This window comes from Saccostrea cucullata, unplaced genomic scaffold (assembly GCF_032062105.1).
Source record: "Saccostrea cucullata isolate Sc308-1 unplaced genomic scaffold, CSIRO_AGI_Scuc_v1 ctg3817, whole genome shotgun sequence".
In the NCBI taxonomy this organism is placed as follows: Eukaryota; Metazoa; Mollusca; class Bivalvia; order Ostreida; family Ostreidae; genus Saccostrea; species Saccostrea cuccullata.
The window spans coordinates 10368-27992 of record NW_026931959.1 but is presented as its reverse complement, the minus strand read 5'-3'; the positions used below and the strand labels follow the sequence as shown (position 1 = coordinate 27992).

The window sequence follows — 17625 nt, the reverse complement described above, 5'->3', positions numbered from 1 at the left end:
ACCGTTAAAAAGTTATGGACAAGGTTAAAGTTTTTTTCACAAGGATGGAAATCTCCAGGGTCAAGGTCAAAATTTCATAGTTGTTGGTATTCAATGAAAGTTCTTTCAACAAAAAATATATATGTGAAGTATAAATGTCCTGGTATTTACTGTTAAAAAGTTTTGGATAAAGAAAAATTTTGATTTTTTTTTGTATAAGGTCTTGTCACAAGGAATACACGTGTGAAATATGAAAGTTAAAGCTCCGCTAAATCAAAAGTTATGGGCAAGGTTAAAGTTTCTGCGGATAAACAGAGAAGCAGAGAGACAGCTAGACAGACAGACGGAAACGACAAAAACTATGTACCCCCGAAACTTCGCTTACGGGGGCATTAAAATATTAATTATATAGTAAAAAGTGGTAAAATGTAAGTATTAAGACCAAGTAAAGTTATTTCTTATATACACATATTTAAGTAAATATAAATTACTAAGTAAAACTTTTTAGTGAGTAAGTAAAACAATTTTTTAAAATACAAAAATCAGGTAAAACATTTGAATCTAGTAATTGACATATATTTCAGTAATTGATTTTAAATTTTAAGTAAATGCTTAGTAATTATCTATTACTTATCTTTGTTATTTCAAGTAAAAAATGACTACTAAGTAAAACTTTTTTAAGAGTGTCGAGAATGTCGGCGATATCCAAGTTGTCGTAATGTCGCCGGTTCTGACGTTTTCCTGGCACGTAAAATATCAAAATCGTACAAAAAAGCCTGGAAAACGTAAGATTTTTCGGACTACAAATGGAAGGGACAATAACAAGATTGACAATCTGATGATCTATGGCATGTGGAGAGGCTCTCTGTTAGATGCTAGGATCAAGCGTAGTGCAGACTTAGGAAGCGACAACCACCTGGTGACAGCACTTATTAAGATCAAACTGAAAAAAAGCTGAAGTAAGGCCTAACACTCAAAAAGTTTTGAAATTCATGATCAGAGATGGGGGACAATATCGTGAAAGCTGCATTCATCAGCGATTTAAGAAACAGATTCCAAATCTTGCAAGACACATTATGATGAAGGTGAAGAGGCCAATTATGTGGACAACGACTAAAACCAAATGACCCAAGTGTACACTGAAAGCAGCAAAAAGAAGATAGGCTTTCGCAAAAACAACAACAACAACAAAGTCTGAATCCAGCCGGAGACTCTGATTGCAATATAAGAGAGAATGAAAATCAAGTAAAAGATGCTGCAGATCAAGTCCACACGATTGCGTGAGAGACAGGAGGAGCTATATAGTGAAGACAATAAGAGAGTTAAAGGCTTGCAAGCCATGATAAGAGAGAAGGCATGGACCAATTTGAAGCTGAGACAGAGAAAGCTGCAGTACGGGCAGAGCAAGGGGATCATTGACGCGGCTTGCCCAGGATAGACAAGAGTGGAGGAAGGTTGTTGCTGCCTTCCACACCACAGGGTGTAAAGGATGATGATGATGATGATCTGGAGAAAAAAATTGAATACGTTATATATAGTGCGAATCCAAAAGGCGTAAAAGCGCAAACAAAGGCGCAACAACGAGAAAAAGGGTTACAATGTATTCCCAGATAGCATGACTATGTTGGGCCAACGTTGGTAAATGGTTGTATTGTTGGCTAGTGGTTGGCGTTGGGCATTTAACGTTGGCCCAACGTTGGGCCAATGCCAATAGGGTGCTTTTCTATTTTGATCAAATGTAAGTTGGGAAGACAATGTTGGCCCAACAATGGCGCTATGTAATAAATCTGAGCTTTCCTGTATTTTTTAACGTTGGGAATAACTGCATTGAACCAACGTTGGCCCAACATTTTAAATGTTCCCTTATCCATAGTGACCAAGATCATCGGATATACAACCATTGTCCAACGACGACCCTTCATGTGCAGAATATGCTATAATTAAGTTTTCTGCATGTTGGGCTCACACTGGACCAATGTTGGCCCAACGTATATGTAATATATCTAAATGATGGTGTTTAAAAAATAGTTAAAATATAACGTTGGCCCAACATTAGCCCTACTATGCAATTAGCGCTTTACTACAGTTTCTATGCTGACGTTGGAATAATACATTTACCAACGTTGGCCCAACGTTAATATGAAATAAAAGAATGTAGAAAATATTAAGTGTTAGCCCAGCCGGTAGTCTGATCCAGCCAGGGAGGGGGTCTATGATCTAGCTAGGGTTTTAAGCGTTATTGAATTTATATTTACCCTAGCTAAAACTGCAGTTGGGAGCAATTATCAAGTACATGAATTTTTTTTAAATTTTCTTTCTCTTTTTGTTTTTTTTTTTTTTTTGTTTTCATTTTTGTGTTTGTTTTTAGTTTGTGTTCGTTTTTTTCTAGTTAGTGTTCAATCAACAATTTACAGACTTGTATAAAATCTTAGGAACATCTATTACATAACTGCGCTAAAGTGCTGGTTTTAGGGGGGCATATTCTGAGATAAGAGCAAAATTCACTGCTTAAATAATTAGGTCGACATCATCGTTGCTTCTCACAGCAGGAGACTGACCAGTTTCCTCGGTGACTGCGAAATCTGATATATCAGGATGGTCAGCACGTGTAACCATTTCACAATTTCGCTTTTGAGCAGCTTGGTGTACACACGTATTATATTTGTGAGAACAAAGGAATTTGGATATACTGCTTCGCTAGACAATATATGTAAGTATATTCTATAATTTGCTTTGATTTTGTCAAACTTTCCAGTCCAGTGTTTGCAATCTGCCTTTTTATACAGACATCGTACACACATGCACATTAATGTTTAAGTTTAATCATAAAAGATCTGGTTCAGTATAATTAGGGTGATCAAATATTTCAAGGTGAAAATTTTGTCTTAAAACTTTTAAGTTATATGTATACACAATTAATGTGTTACCATTTACTTTTAGGTAAAGAATTTATGCACAACTGGAGGAGAAAATGTAAAGTCCACTGTGAGATACTCTTATCCTACCTTTTTGCCAATGACCCTGCCTTTCGGATCAATTGGAATCAAGGATATATAGTAACCAGTAAGAATTATTTTATTTACTTTATCTAAAGGGGTGAAAGAATCCCCCATTATTTAATTATTTAGTTTTTTAATTAGTAAATTTAAACGTATAAATTGTTGTTTTGTCCCATTTAAAAAGCTGGAAATATTGTTTTTCACCTCTCAGTTGTAGGTGTACAAATAAATTGATCAAAATGAACAATAGGCCAGAAATTTAAGAACTTAAAGCCTATAAAATTAAGTATGTCATCAATATGTCTACAAATTTGTTACTTTGAAGGACTGTCCGAAAAACAGGCTAACAGCGGCAGCGACAGACAGCGAAATTTGCGCCATTGTTAAAGATTGGTTTCACTCTGCCAGTGACCGGGAAGGGGACGGAAAAAAGGAAGAGAGGAAGAGGATAGATGAAGAGAAAAGGAAAGAGAATGAAAAAGGAGGAGAAAGTGCAAATGACACTGAGTAAATAAAAGAAAAAGAATGAAAACTTTTGTTTAAATTAATAATATGAAGGATTGCTTGACATTAATTGTAATTATAATAGATTTAAAAATATAAAAACATCAACTATTAAAATCAATAGCCAATACATGGATTTTTTTTATTTTCTTATCAGAATATTCCTGAAAAAATCATATTATTCAAGAAAGAATATTTTGAATGTCAATCCGAAATTCACATAAAATGGAGTTTACTAGAATAATGCAAACCATGTTGTGGATGACGTGAATATACATGTATTTTACTCTGATTGTCCGCAAATGGCATTTTTTTTATTCTTTGTAGATCAAATGTTAGTCATGCATTGTGTCATCAATTTAATTTTTCCACCGTGTTGGACCAGTGTAGGCCCTACACTTTCCTAGCCATTTATTGTTGGCCCAATGTTGGCCCTACACTTTCTCCGTAAGCTGTTTATTGTTGGCTAAATGTAGGCCTCTATACTTACGCAGCTATTTATTGTTGGCCAGACGTTGGCCCTTCACTTACAATGCTATAAAGTATGTTGGCATAATGTTGGTATTGCGATAATATATGAAAATGACATTACTGGTATTGGCCCAACATTGGCCCTTCTATAACATGCCATGTACAATGTTGGTCTAATGTTGGCCCTACGATTACAAAAATACATTAGAACGTTGGCCCAACATCGCCCCAACATGTTGGGCCAACAAAGGGCCACAGTGCACTTAGACATTGCGCCAACGTTGGCTGCCAACGTCGGCCCCACAAAGTGTGTTACATTGGGCCAACATTGTCCCAACGTAGTCATGCTATCTGGGTTACGCCTTCACCTTTTCAAGAGGTGTCATAACGCCATTTCAAAAGGCGTTATTACGTCTTTCCAAAAGGTTATAATTACGAATTTCCAAAAGACGTTATTATAAAGGCGTTTTGAAAAGGAAATAAAAAATGAAAAAATAATACATTCCACTGTTTTTTTCTGTGATATTATTGAAACCAAAGATATGACAGTTCAGGCTATATCTACAATTATTATACTTTCATGTTGAATACTAAAATCTTATTGGTTTAGACGCAGGTAACAATCCGTTCGATTACCCTGAGCCTTAGCAACACACGTGACAACGGGTAACACAACGATAATGCCACATGCGTGGAAATTATGCGCGTACGGTTCACCGTAGAATTCTCGAAACGTCAGTTGCGCGTTTGTAAGAACCGGAATTAACTTGACGTCAATAAAAGCTTGCGTCCGATAAAGCTTACTTGAAAACAACAAACGACAGACGATACATGCTTGCGAGAGTAGGAAACATGCTTGCGAGCCAGAAATAACGAAACTTTATATGATAAATGACTCGAATTCGAGTATCAAACAAACAATAAGGAGATTAGTGAACCGGTGAGTGTGAAAGCTTTCTACACATGAACGTAAAGACGATCGACGGTTTTTTTTTTGCTGCCTAAATCAATAAGACATTCAGTATAATAAAATAAATGGTGCCTGTTTTGTAGGGTAACATTTGAAATTGACACCCCAAGGAAAACCATTGTCAACCGACGCGTCAGTCAGTTTAATGGGATATACAAACATGAAAAATTATAAAACACACTGTAAAAAAGTAGTTTCAATTTATTTAATTATATTTATTTACACTCTACGAAATAAAACATATTATATTTAAGGAATGAATTGAATAGTTACCCATTTTATACGGTAAAAACTGGGTTGGGGCAGTTTAGGAAAGTGAGGGATGGATCTGATGGATGGAAAAACTTGACCGAGCCAGTTAATTTGCAATCAAGCATTAAATCTGATCAAAAACATTCAATCTACGATTTCAATAAGTAAGTGTATATTTATGATGAACACACGGAGACACTGGCGACAGCTTACATTGAACTACGACAACACCGAGGTGTTTATCAGCTGTTCGTGGCGTGATCGATGCTTTGATATTTTCCAACAGATTTTCACATTTATCGTGAGTAGAATTTAATGAAAAAATAGTTTATCATGAAGATTTAACTGAAGGTCTACCCCAAAAATAAGGATAAACGTTAGAGACTGTGCAGCTGACAAAAGTGACATAAAACTTGTAAACAAACTTACAAAGGCTAGATCTATAGTTTCTATCGGTATTTATTCTCTATGTACACAGGTTAATTCGATAACCAAAAAAAATTATGAGATACTTGTTTACATTGCAAATAAAATAATTATTATTTTACTTTCTTATTTTGTTTATTAATTTTATACATGTAGAGCAAGTCATTTCATATTGATGTACCGGTATATATTATTGCGCCGTGTGATAAAGTAAATATTGACACCTGACCTCTGACAAACATCATATTCTTCGTTTATATTTGTAAAGGAGTATATATGATAAGAGCCAATTTTGGCCCCCTAAAAATCAACATGACATCCAAATATGTTTAATTGATATTTATTTTGTAAAAGAGATTATATTAGAAATATTTCCAATATATTTTTCACATCTATATGCACTCACTAGCTGTAAATGAAATGAGAAAAAATGTTATTTTTGCTATCTAACAAAAAGGCCAAAAATAAGCCTTTTTCTTGATTTTTTTTCTTATGGGAAACATAGAGCGCAATGTATAACATAAATAATTTTTCTGCAACTTATTAGTATTGGATAGATGCATCTTTGGTAAAAATATAAATCTTGTTCTAAGCTGCGCTCTATATTTTCTGGAAGAAAAACTGCTTGAAAATAAGCAGTTTTATACAAAATATGATAAAATGGCGGGAAAACATTATTTTTATGACGTCATATTTCTAAAACAACGACATTTTAATCAAAAAGAAATGACCAATAAAGGTCGCATATATAGTTGTACAAATTAAAGCTATATAAAAAGTACAAATAAGATATTCATTTTAAGGGGCCGGTTGAGACACTTACCAAATTTCGCTCATTATAAAAAGATGGAACGTTCCCGCACATGAACATATATTAAGGAAATGATGTGTAATATCGATCCTGCAACAGTTGCAGCAATACTAGCATAAAAGTACCAAACCCCTTTGTCATTTGTTAATACACACCAAAGTATGAGAATAACTATATTTTCTATGTAGAAAAAATGTAAAAGATAACACTATACATTATTTGCGCAAATCCATTAACATTTTCATACAACTTGTATTTGCAAAAGAAGAAGGTATTTGCAAAACTCCCAAGCAACAAGAGCATTATTTTACGCCCAGTTTTAAATTCGTCTGATACTCTGTAATTACGCCCAGCTGCAAAAGCTATTGCCAACGTAATAGCAATATGACAAGCAAAGAAAACAGCAGAGTATAATCTAAATTCTGAAACAAGCAATGCTAGGAGAATAACTCTTGGCCCAATTTCTGCAATGCGAGAACAAAATGACACAAGTTTTGTTCGGAAAGTCAGTGTACCAGTGTCCCCTTTCTCGACGTTATGTTTAAAGTTGTACATTGATTTTGCAAGTCCAAGAGCTGATCCAGCCAGTGTCATATATCTGATGTATTCTATAAAAAAAATTCTAAATTAAATGCAATGCATAAGGTAAAAATAGCGAATCTCAGAAATCATGTTAATGAAACGAATCATGACTAGGACAAAACCACCAAAACAAAGGACCAAGCAGGAAACACTGCGGGTGAGATCAGGTGCTTAAAAAGTGAATGTATGCCTTGTCAATCAGTAATATCTGCCATGGGCTATATCTATTGATCATGAATAGTCCTAAGTCGGATTAGATATACATGTAAAAGCAATAACCTAACAGATTGTTTGAATCAAGTCACATAAAGAGTGACCATATAAGTAAAGTTTACAATCAAGGTCATTAAGCTAAAACATGGAAAACGATTGCAGAATTTTCGAAAACAGCTTACCTTAAACTGGGTTTTTACTTGTAACATCAAATTATTCGTTAGTAAATTGCTTCAGTTAAAAACCTATAATTATTTAGAGCATGCTCTTGGCTACCGAATCAGTTGGGGAACATAGAATCATATAAACGGCTCAGGGGCGATGGGGGTGGGGTTGAACTGTCAACATTGAATGCTTACTTCTTTTAGAAACGTAATACTTACGTGTACATGTACTCTCGGAAATTAATTAAGTGAGTTTGCCCTCTCCATATTTTTCATTCCTATTGATTTTTTAGATAGATTAATTATCATATTTAGTTATATTTCTATTAAAATGTATACTAATTTCCTGCAAATTTCTTGAATGCACCCCCCACCCCCCAAAAAATGTTGGAAGCGTTCTTCTTTCAATGTTTACCGGTCACAGTAGCCTAGTGGTAGAGCGTTCGCTTCGTGATCGGGAGGCCCGGGTTCGATTCTCGATCGCGGCGCCGCGTCATACCTAAGACGTAAACATAGATAGTGACTGTTTCTTTGCCAAGCGCTCGGCACTAGAAGTGAAAGTCACGGGTCTTTCGGATATGACCTTAAAAACGTAGGTCCCGTGTCACGGTAGGCGTTGGCACGATAAAGAACCCTCACTGCTCAATGGCCCTGAGTGCCGAGTATAGGTCTAAATTTGAAGCCCTTCACCGGCATCGGTGACGTCTACATATGAGTGAAAAATTCTCAAAAGGGACGTTAAACAATATACAATCAATCAATCAAGTTTTCAATGTTTATCTTTACCAAATGTATATTATGTACACACGCATATTATTTTTTAACATTTAAAGAGCTCACGAATTGTACGTCAATAAAATTGTCAAATTATAACTAAATGCTATATTCATAAACATGTACACGGGAAAAAATGGTAGAATAATACTAGATGAGATCTCGTTGCGAGCAACGAGTAGGTCTTCCGTTGAATTTCTCGATAAGATAAGATGTGATTTTGAGATATTCGTTAAAAGAGAATGACATTAAGTTTTCCTTCAATAATTTAAAAGTTTCTGTTTTTTTTTCACGATTTTCTGAACATCTTTTGTTCAATATATAGCTTATAAAAATACTCCCTCTTTCCGAGACGTAAAGCATAAAAAATATAGCATTTTGGCCCCTTGCAACCACTTATTACGTAACAGATGATGAATATTTTTGCTTCTCATAATGGATACTTATCAAAAAATATTGATCATGAAGGAGTTGCAGATGAAAGACTTTTGACCCCTCTATGCCCCTTTTTCTTGATATCAAATGAAAGTTCTTGTGATTTCAAAGACATTTTCTTCAACACCTATTCAGAGATTTTTTTTTGTGGAGATATGCTTCATATAAATATTTAGGAGCAACCCCTACAAGTCCTTAATTAGACCGTTTAACAAAAATTTAAAGTTTGCATATTGTTCAGAACATTATTCTGACCAATGTTTGTTTAATATTGCTTATCAAAATATTCCCCCTTTTTGAGATATAAAGCATCGAAGATTTGACATTCTGACCCCTTGTGACCCTTAATTACGTAATATATAATCAAAATTGTATCATATATTGTTGCAAATCGTTAAGATAAATACTTTGCTTCAGTAATAGCGTTATATACTTTTAAGACTTTTGGCCCCTCTGAGCCCCTAATGAGAGGGGTCAACCCTATTTTCTTGAAATCAAATGAAAGTTCTTGTGATTTTGAAGATTTTTTGTTTAACGCTTATTCAGATATTTCTGTTCGTTGTGGAGATACGCAAAATGGAAAAATTTAGGGGCCACTCCTACAAGTCCTTAATGGGGCCGTTTACAAAAATTCAAAGTATGCATATTGTTTAGAACATTATTCTGACCATCTTTTGTTCAATATTGCTTATCAAAATATTCCCCCTTTTTGAGATATAATGCTTCAGTAATGTATAACAAAATATTGTTCATTAAAGAGTTATAGATAAAAGACGTTTGGCCCCTCTGAGCCCCAAAAATGAGGGGTCAGCCCAATTTTCTTGATATCAAATGAAAGGTCTTGTGATTCAGGAGATTTTTTGTTCAACACTTATTCAGAGATTTCTATTCGTTGTAGAGATATGCTAAACGGAAATATTTTGGGGCCACTCCTACAAGTCCTTCATGGGGCCGTTTTACAAAAATTCAATGAATGCATATTGTTTAGAACATTATTCTGGCCATCGTTTATTCAATATTGCTTATCAAAATATTCCCCCTTTTTGAGATACAGAGCGTCAAAGATTTGACATTCTGGCCCCTTGTGACCCCTAATTACGTAACATATGCTTAAAATTGTATGATATATTGTTGCAAATAGTTGATATAAATACTTTTGCTTCAATAATGTATAACAAAATATTCATCATAAGAGAGTTATAGACAAAAGACGTTTGGCCCCATTGAGCCCCTAATTTGAGGGGTCAGCGCAATTCTCTTGATATCAAGTGAAAGGTCTTGTGATTTTGAAGATTTTTCGTTCAACACTTATTCAGAGATTTTTTTTTTCGTTGTGGAGATATGCTAAATTGAAATATTTAGGGGCCACTCCTACAAGTCCTAAATGGGGCCGTTTTACAAAACTTCAAAGTACATATGCATATTGTTAAAAACATTATTCTGGCCTTCGTTTGTTCAATATGGCTTATCAAAATATTCCCCCTTTTCGAGATATAAAGCGTCAAACAGGTCGAGGAAACTACCTTATATGGATATTGTTGCGATTGCGCACATTTTTTTTGTAATTTGTCATGAAAAATACGAAGATTGGGTACTTATTAAGATTCCCCATGCTCACATTAACAAACAAACTAAGTTTTCCTTGTTAAATAGAACTTTGAAATACCGCTCACAAAGTCTACACTAATAAATAAGACTCAATTTTTTAACATTGTTTAACTCGATATCCGTTAATGTACGTGCCATATGTAACTGGTTAAATTTATGGAGTTGTTGCTCAGTTATTTGTTACAAAAAATTAAAACTTGCATTTTATAAAAAAAATATTTTTTGCATTTTTCTTATTATTTACCTGTCATATAAACCATCATGCACATTGAGAACATGAGTAGCATATACCGGTATTTCGAGGTTGTGTACATTATAAACACTGACAATACGTGAGCACACCTCAGAGTTGATTTTTTTTGGACCAAGGAATAGTCACGTGAAATTGACTTTTCACTGACCGTACAGCTATACAGCACTGGGAAAGTGTCAACAAACGGACTTGTACAATGGAGTGGAGAAAACCCAAATTTTTATCATTGTAAATCATTTGTATATAAATGTGAGCATGGAATCAGTAGATAATGTTGTTCATATTGTATCAAGTGTGTAAAATGCTTGGAAAAATGCATCACGTTTTTCCGAGAGCGATTTAAATAATTGGCCTTCTAGAAACACGTGTGTATTTTTGTAGTAGACCATAATGCAACTCATTGAGCTGATTGGTCGATTTATCAGTCACGTTGGTTCCTCACTTAACATGTAAATTTATTCCTACGTCACAGAAAATAGTTTCCTCGACCTGTCAAAGATTTGACATTCTGGTCCCTTGTGACCCCTTATTACGCAAGATATGCTTTAAAGTTTATAATATATTGTTCCAAATGGTCTAAAATTAAAAAATATCGAAAAAAGCGAGCAGAAAAAATGATAAAATGTTTTGGTGACACGGGGGATCGAACCCGGGTCGCCCGCGTGACAATCCAACACGCTAACCATTTAGCCACTGGAATCGCCGATTCGCGTTTTCAAATGCAAATATCTCGAGATAGGCTTGTTCGATTTTCAAACAAATTACATATTTCGCTTCTGCAAAAGGGTCTCTATTCAAATAAAAAACAAAATTTGAAAAATTGCGTTTTTTAGATTTGCTTTCGGAAGCGACCAGAAGTATTGACGACGCACGAATAGGTAATTCTGCAACGCTATAAGTCATGAATTATCATCTCAAATTAATCTTTAGATCATATCTTAAGCAGTTTTCGCTGCTAAGTTCAGAAAAAATTGCAATTTAAAATAAAAAAAAATTGTCCATATCTCATGACCGGAAGTCACGTCTTAAAAACGCTTAAAAACCTAACAAGATCGATTGACGATCTATTACATATGAAAATTTTATGTAAATTGACCGAGCAGTTTCTGAGAAATCGCGTGCACAAGAATTGGTTGAAAAAAAATAATAATAGGGTAAAAGAAACCGAAGAATAACAAGAGATAACGTTGGAGACGGAAGACCTTAATAATAGGGAAAAAGAAACGTTACGAAAACAATAATTCTTCCTTTGGAGACGGAAAACCTTAACTAGATGAGATCTCGTTGCGAGCAACGAGTAGGTCTTCCGATGAATTTCTCAATAAGATGAGATGTGATTTTGACTGAGATATTCGTGAAAAGAGAATGACATTAAGTTTTCCTTCATTAAAGAAGATGGGCGCATTTGGCGGGTGATCTGCAGGAATCATTTGTACGAAACATTTATGGTTTAAATGTCCATGATTTGGTTGACTGAACAAACCTGGTCAGATTTTACAAACACGTCCATTGGTTATTTTTGTCCCCCGCTTTCGCGAAAGCGAGGGGACATTAAATCTCATTCGTCTGTCTGTCTGTCCGTCAGTCTGTCCGTCACAAAAACTTTAACCTTGCCCATAACTTTTGATTTAGTGGAGCTATGACTTTCATATTTCACATGTGTATTCCTTGTGACAAGACCATTCTTTGGGTATCACCAAATCTGACCTTTTGACCTTGACCTTGGAGTTTGACCCACTTTTACACAAAAATTTCAAACTTTTACTTTGGCCATAACTTTTGAATAGTAGGTACTAGGACTTTCATATTTCACATATGTATTGTTTGTGGCAAAACCTTTCATTGGATAACAACAACCTTGACCTTTTGACCTTGACCCTGGAGATTTACGTACTTATGAAAAAAACTTTAACCTTGACCATAACTTTTAAACAGTGAGGACAAATGCTTTCGTACTTCACATATGTAATCCTTGTGAGAAGACCTTTCATTGGATACCAATAACTTTTGCCCTTTGACCTTGACCTTGGCGTTTTAATTACTTTTTAAAAACTTAACCTTGGTCACAACTTTTAAACAGTAGATAGTCGGACTTTAATAATTCACATATGTATTTCTGGTGTCAAGACATTTCATTGGATATCAACAACCTTGACCTTTTGACCTTGACCTTGGAGATTTACGTACTTATAAAAAAAACTTTAACCTTGACCATAACTTTTGAACGGTGGGGGCTAGGGCTTTCGTACTTCACATATGTTTTCCTTTTGAGAAAACCTTTCATCGGATACCAACAACTTTTACCCTTTGACCTTGGAGTTTTAACTACTTTTAAAAAAAACTTCATCTTTGAACACAACTTCTGAACGCTAAATACTAGGACTATTATATTTCAAATATGTATTCTTTGTGGCAAGTCCTTTCATTGGATATCAACAACTTTGATCATTTGACCTTGACCTTAAAGATTTACGTACTTATGAAAAAAACTTTAACCTTGACCATAAATTTTGAACAGTAAGGGCTACGGCTTTCATACTTCACATATGTAATCCTTGTGAGAAATCCTTTCATTGGATATCAACAATTTTGACTCTTTGATCTTGACCTTGGAGTTGACCTACTTTTAAAAAACTTTTTACTTTGGCCATAACTTTTTAATGGTCAGGATTAGGGTTTTCATCATGAAAAAAATCAACTTCAATGTTACTTTCTAAATAAATGACATATGATAGGATGTTCATACTACACACAATATGTCATAAAGATAACATCTCACTCGCAAAGACACCGAAAGCGGGGGACCACAATTCTTTGAATTTGCTTGTTTTCATTTAGTTTGAAAGACATTGTGAAATTGTAACATTTATGTCCATTTTTTACTAGGGGGTACTATAACATAGTAATGTTTCACAAAAAATTAAACCTAAAATATTTAATGCATAGATGCATGATACGTGTACATGTACATTATTGAAATAGAAGATTAGAATTGATTTCGTTTGAGAACAAAACTGAACCAAAATTTATCTAATTCAAAATTTTAAAACATAAGTACATAAAACGAAACTGACAAAATAAATGGTTGTTTGCCTGAATAAAAAAAAAAATAACGCCCCATGCCAGGCTCGAACCAAAAACTTCTCGCTTCGAGTGCATTGAATTGGTAGCCTAACTTACTGAGCTATCAGCGCTACACTGAAACAAATGTTTTTAAAAGGACAAAGACGCACCAAATTGACACATTTGGATTTTTTGGGGAAAAGTTCATTTTTCGTGGTCTCTGGGTCTTCTCTCCATTTTTTAAAAAAGTGTATTCGTTTCTTTGAATTAAAATACACACAAATAACGTTTCAAAATCATGGAGAGAAGACCCAGACATAGAAATTTTTTAGAAAAATGTGTTTAAAAAAGTACCATTTTGTACCAAATGTCTGATATGGCCAATTTTCAAGTTATTTTTTAGCAAATCTAAGCTCAATTTCGGGAAAATATTTTCCGTTCCTGTTGCACAGGAACCCGATAAATTAAAAAAATGTTAAAATTTCATGTGACATGTCAATAAAATTTTCACTTTTCAAGTACGCCCAGGTTCCTGCCGAATGCCAATCAAAAGCGCCCTAGTTCTTTAAAGTTTCTGATTTTTATCACAATTTTCTGAACATCTGTTGTTCAATATGGCTTATAAAAATAATCCCCCTTTTCAAGACGTAAAGCATAAAAAATATAGCATTTTGGCCCCTTGTGACCATTTATTACGTAACATATGATCCAAATTTTATCATGTATTATTGCAAATCGTTAAGATGAATATCTTTGCTTCTCATAATGTATGCCTATCACAAAATATTGATCATTAAGGTGTTAAAGATGAAAGACTTTTGACCCCTTGAAGCCTCTAATTTAAAGAGTCATCCCCTTTTTCTTGATATCAAATGACCTTGTGATTTTGAAGACTTTTTGTTCAACAGCTATTCAGAGATTTCTTTTCCTTGTGAAGATATGCTTCATATAGATATTAAGGGGCAACCCCTACAAGTCCTTGATGGGGCTGTTTTACAAAAATTCAAAATATTAATATTGTTTAGAACATTATATATTGTTGCAAATCATTACTATGAATACCTCTGCTTCAGTAATGCATAACAAAATATTGATCATTATAGAAGACTTTTGGCCCCTCTGACCCCTCATTTTAGGGGTCAGCCCCTTTTTCTTGATATCAAATGAAAGGTCTTGTCATTCTAAAGAATATTTGTTCAACACCTATTCAGAGATTTCTTTTCATTGTGGAGATATTCTGAATAGAAATATTTAGGGGCCACTCCAACAAGTCCTTAATGGGGCCTTTTCACAAAAATTCAAAGTATGTACATGTATATTGTGTAAAACATAATTCTGACCATCTTTTGTTCAATATTGCTGATCAAAATATTCCACCTTTTTGAGATATCAACCTTCAAAGATTTGACATTCTGGCCCCTTGTGACCCCTAATTACGTAACAAAAGATCCATTTTTTTTATTAAACTGTTGTTTATAGTTTAGATGAATACTTTTGCTTCAGTAATGTATAACAAAATATTGATTATTAGAGAGTTATAGATAAAAGAATTTCGGCCCCTCTGTGACCCTTATTTTAGGGGTCAGTCCCTTTTTCTTGATTTCAAATGAAAGGTCTTATTAAACTACACAACTTCTCTTCTATATGTTTTAACAAATTATCAATATATACGAAGATATGAAACAAAACCTATCAAATTTTGTGAGATGTTTCTGAGATATTTTTTGGGCTCTACCGAGCTTCGGCGCCTTTCGCGCTAGAAAGATTTGGACGCCTGCCTGCAACTCAGCAAACCTTCCTTTACTATCACCGAAAATCTTGACTCAATATCTTAAGTCGTTACGGAGGAGTTTTCCAGGACAAGCCGACCCCCTAAAAATAAGAAAATCGTCCATAACTCTCGACCGGAAGTGACTAAAATTTCCGACAAGGTTCAGATGAATATCTATCAGATCTGAAAGTTTGGTGAAAATCTCTTAAGCCATTTCTGAGAACTCGCGTGCACAAAATCGGTAAGAAAAAAAAGAATAATAATAGGGAAGAAGAAACCGAACAAAAACAATAAGGTCTTACATTGAAACGTAATACCTTAATAAATTATATATAGATTATTAATAATAAGCATACCAAGAGCATAATAATTTAAGCTTACTTATGCTTGACTCTTCATCTTCTGTACTGTGTATGTTGATAGAAATTTGAACAATTATTTGTGGTGCAGACTCAAACGTTGTCTCAATCAAGCCCAATAAAGATGCCAATCTAACCAGTGTCTCAGCTTTCTTGCTTTGTTCACCCAAAGCTAAAACTGGCATCAACCTAATGAAAAAGAAGGATGTTGTTAACCTTATCATCATTAATGATTAGTAAAAAGCAAAAACCTTGTCTGGCTTTAAAAATGTTAAAGTTTAAAAGTACTTACACAAATAGTTGAATGAACGGCGAAAAGAAGATACAGCAGACCAAAACCATCTTATTGACATTGTCATTTTCTCTCACAACCATAATTATCGTTATTATATTTACAAGAACTGGAAGTCCCGTAAATATAAGAGAAAAAATAAAATTTTCAATGCTGTTTTCATGCCAGAAAATGTATGTCATATTGATGTCACTCGCAAAGTCAAATAAAAAAAGGACAATTGCCACCAATGTCCCTGAAATATGCATCAAACCGTGTTTCCAATTTTTAGCATAGGGGACATTTCTGAAGTCTTTTTGTAACCACAAAATGAGCGCTACAATACAGGCGATTAGAGTGAACCCGGCAACAGATGAGGAAGTTATAATCAGATCATCAATTATAAACGGGCTTATGAAGGAACCTGTAAGAAAGAAATTAACTACATTTCCAACATGACTCAAAGCTATAAAAAATTACTGACAAGTTACAAAAAAGTACTCTGTGTGCAGCCTTCATGTAAAAATAGGAGTTCAAACTAAACAATGCTGAATACTTCAAAAGATGAAAAATATATCTTTTTCTTCTAAAAAACTTTCCACCACAAAATATCGTTCCTTTCTAAACGTTTTCTGTATGGAATTCAACCATGGGGTCCTAATTGAAAATAGTTTAATTAACATTATAGAATTTGTTGTAAGAACGTACATACTATTTAGAATATTTAAATTGAGGACAATACAAAAGTCTGCTCAGAAGCTAATGATCAAACATAGTTAAATTAATGAAATGTTGTTGAAAACGATGCAAAAAATGCTTTAACAAAGTATTTGTCTTCAGTCTAAAATGAAAATAAAGAAAAATACTTTACCTGTTTCATTTTTCTGACTGATATTCATTTTTTCGGTTAACCTAAAAAAAGAATTAGGTTCTATCAAAAAGTTTGTTGGCTTAAGCCAAAAACCGTTAAGGTACATGGATTATTTTTTTAGATATTTAGTAAGCACCAGTACGAAAAAGTTCATTAATGCATTTATCTTTCTATTAGGTATATTATTCAACCTTTCCGACAGGGTAGCCATAAGTGGACAGGGAGTAATCGTGCATTCTAAAGTCTTCAATCCAAACCATTCAGTTCATTCCACCGATTATTGATTGAAGAACAAACATAAAAGTCAAAGGATCTAGCCGTTTTGGTTATTGCTAATGTCTGTACGAAAGACTTGACATGCACACAAATACAGGGCAAAAAAAAAAAAGAAAAAGAAAAAATCAGAAATTTGACACAGGCATGCGCAAAAAGTGAGAGTAATACCGGCCCAAAGTGGTTAAACCCACAGACCAAAATAAAGCAACGAGTCTCTATCAGTTTTAGAGTGAATGGTACGATTAGGATTACTTACAATCTTAATATCGTTTTCAGTGGTGATGCATTGACGATTACAGAGGTGCATGATAAAAGTTATATCTTGATGTGACCTTGTTATGCGCCTACGTCAATGTCACGATTGGTTTGAAACCATTCAAATTACTCTCTGACAAGTGAACAATGTTATTTGGTCGAATAGTTTAAAAAAAAGAACAAACTACATCGTAACACGTTGTTGTCTTTCGATCAATTTAATATGCAATTCACATACTAAATCCAATGAAACATCCGTTAGCCTTGATAGTCTTGCAAGACATTTATACTGACTTCAAATATGCAAAAAAAAAGACG

General features: G+C 34.1%; 1 protein-coding gene across 1 annotated transcript; it reads right to left on the bottom strand.

The window, feature by feature from the left end:
* Positions 1-6592: 6592 nt before the first annotated feature.
* Positions 6593-16804, bottom strand: LOC134234108 (uncharacterized). Its single transcript, XM_062716169.1, has 4 exons — positions 16777-16804; positions 15927-16329; positions 15657-15823; positions 6593-7020 (listed from the first exon to the last, which is right to left on the bottom strand). Exons 1-4 carry the CDS (start codon positions 16802-16804, stop codon positions 6593-6595), a joined length of 1026 nt encoding a protein of 341 aa, XP_062572153.1.
* Positions 16805-17625: the final 821 nt, after the last annotated feature.

What these genes read in the sequence shown, in the direction of transcription:
- LOC134234108 (XM_062716169.1), bottom strand. Translation starts at nt 16,804, where the DNA reads ATGAATATCAGTCAGAAAAATGAAACAG. An exon ending in CAGTCAGAAAAATGAAACAG is followed by an intron (nt 16,330 to 16,776) that starts GTAAAGTATTTT and finishes TCTTTCTTACAG; the next exon opens with GTTCCTTCATAAGCCCGTTT. An exon ending in CCGTTCATTCAACTATTTGT is followed by an intron (nt 15,824 to 15,926) that starts GTAAGTACTTTT and finishes CTTTTTCATTAG; the next exon opens with GTTGATGCCAGTTTTAGCTT.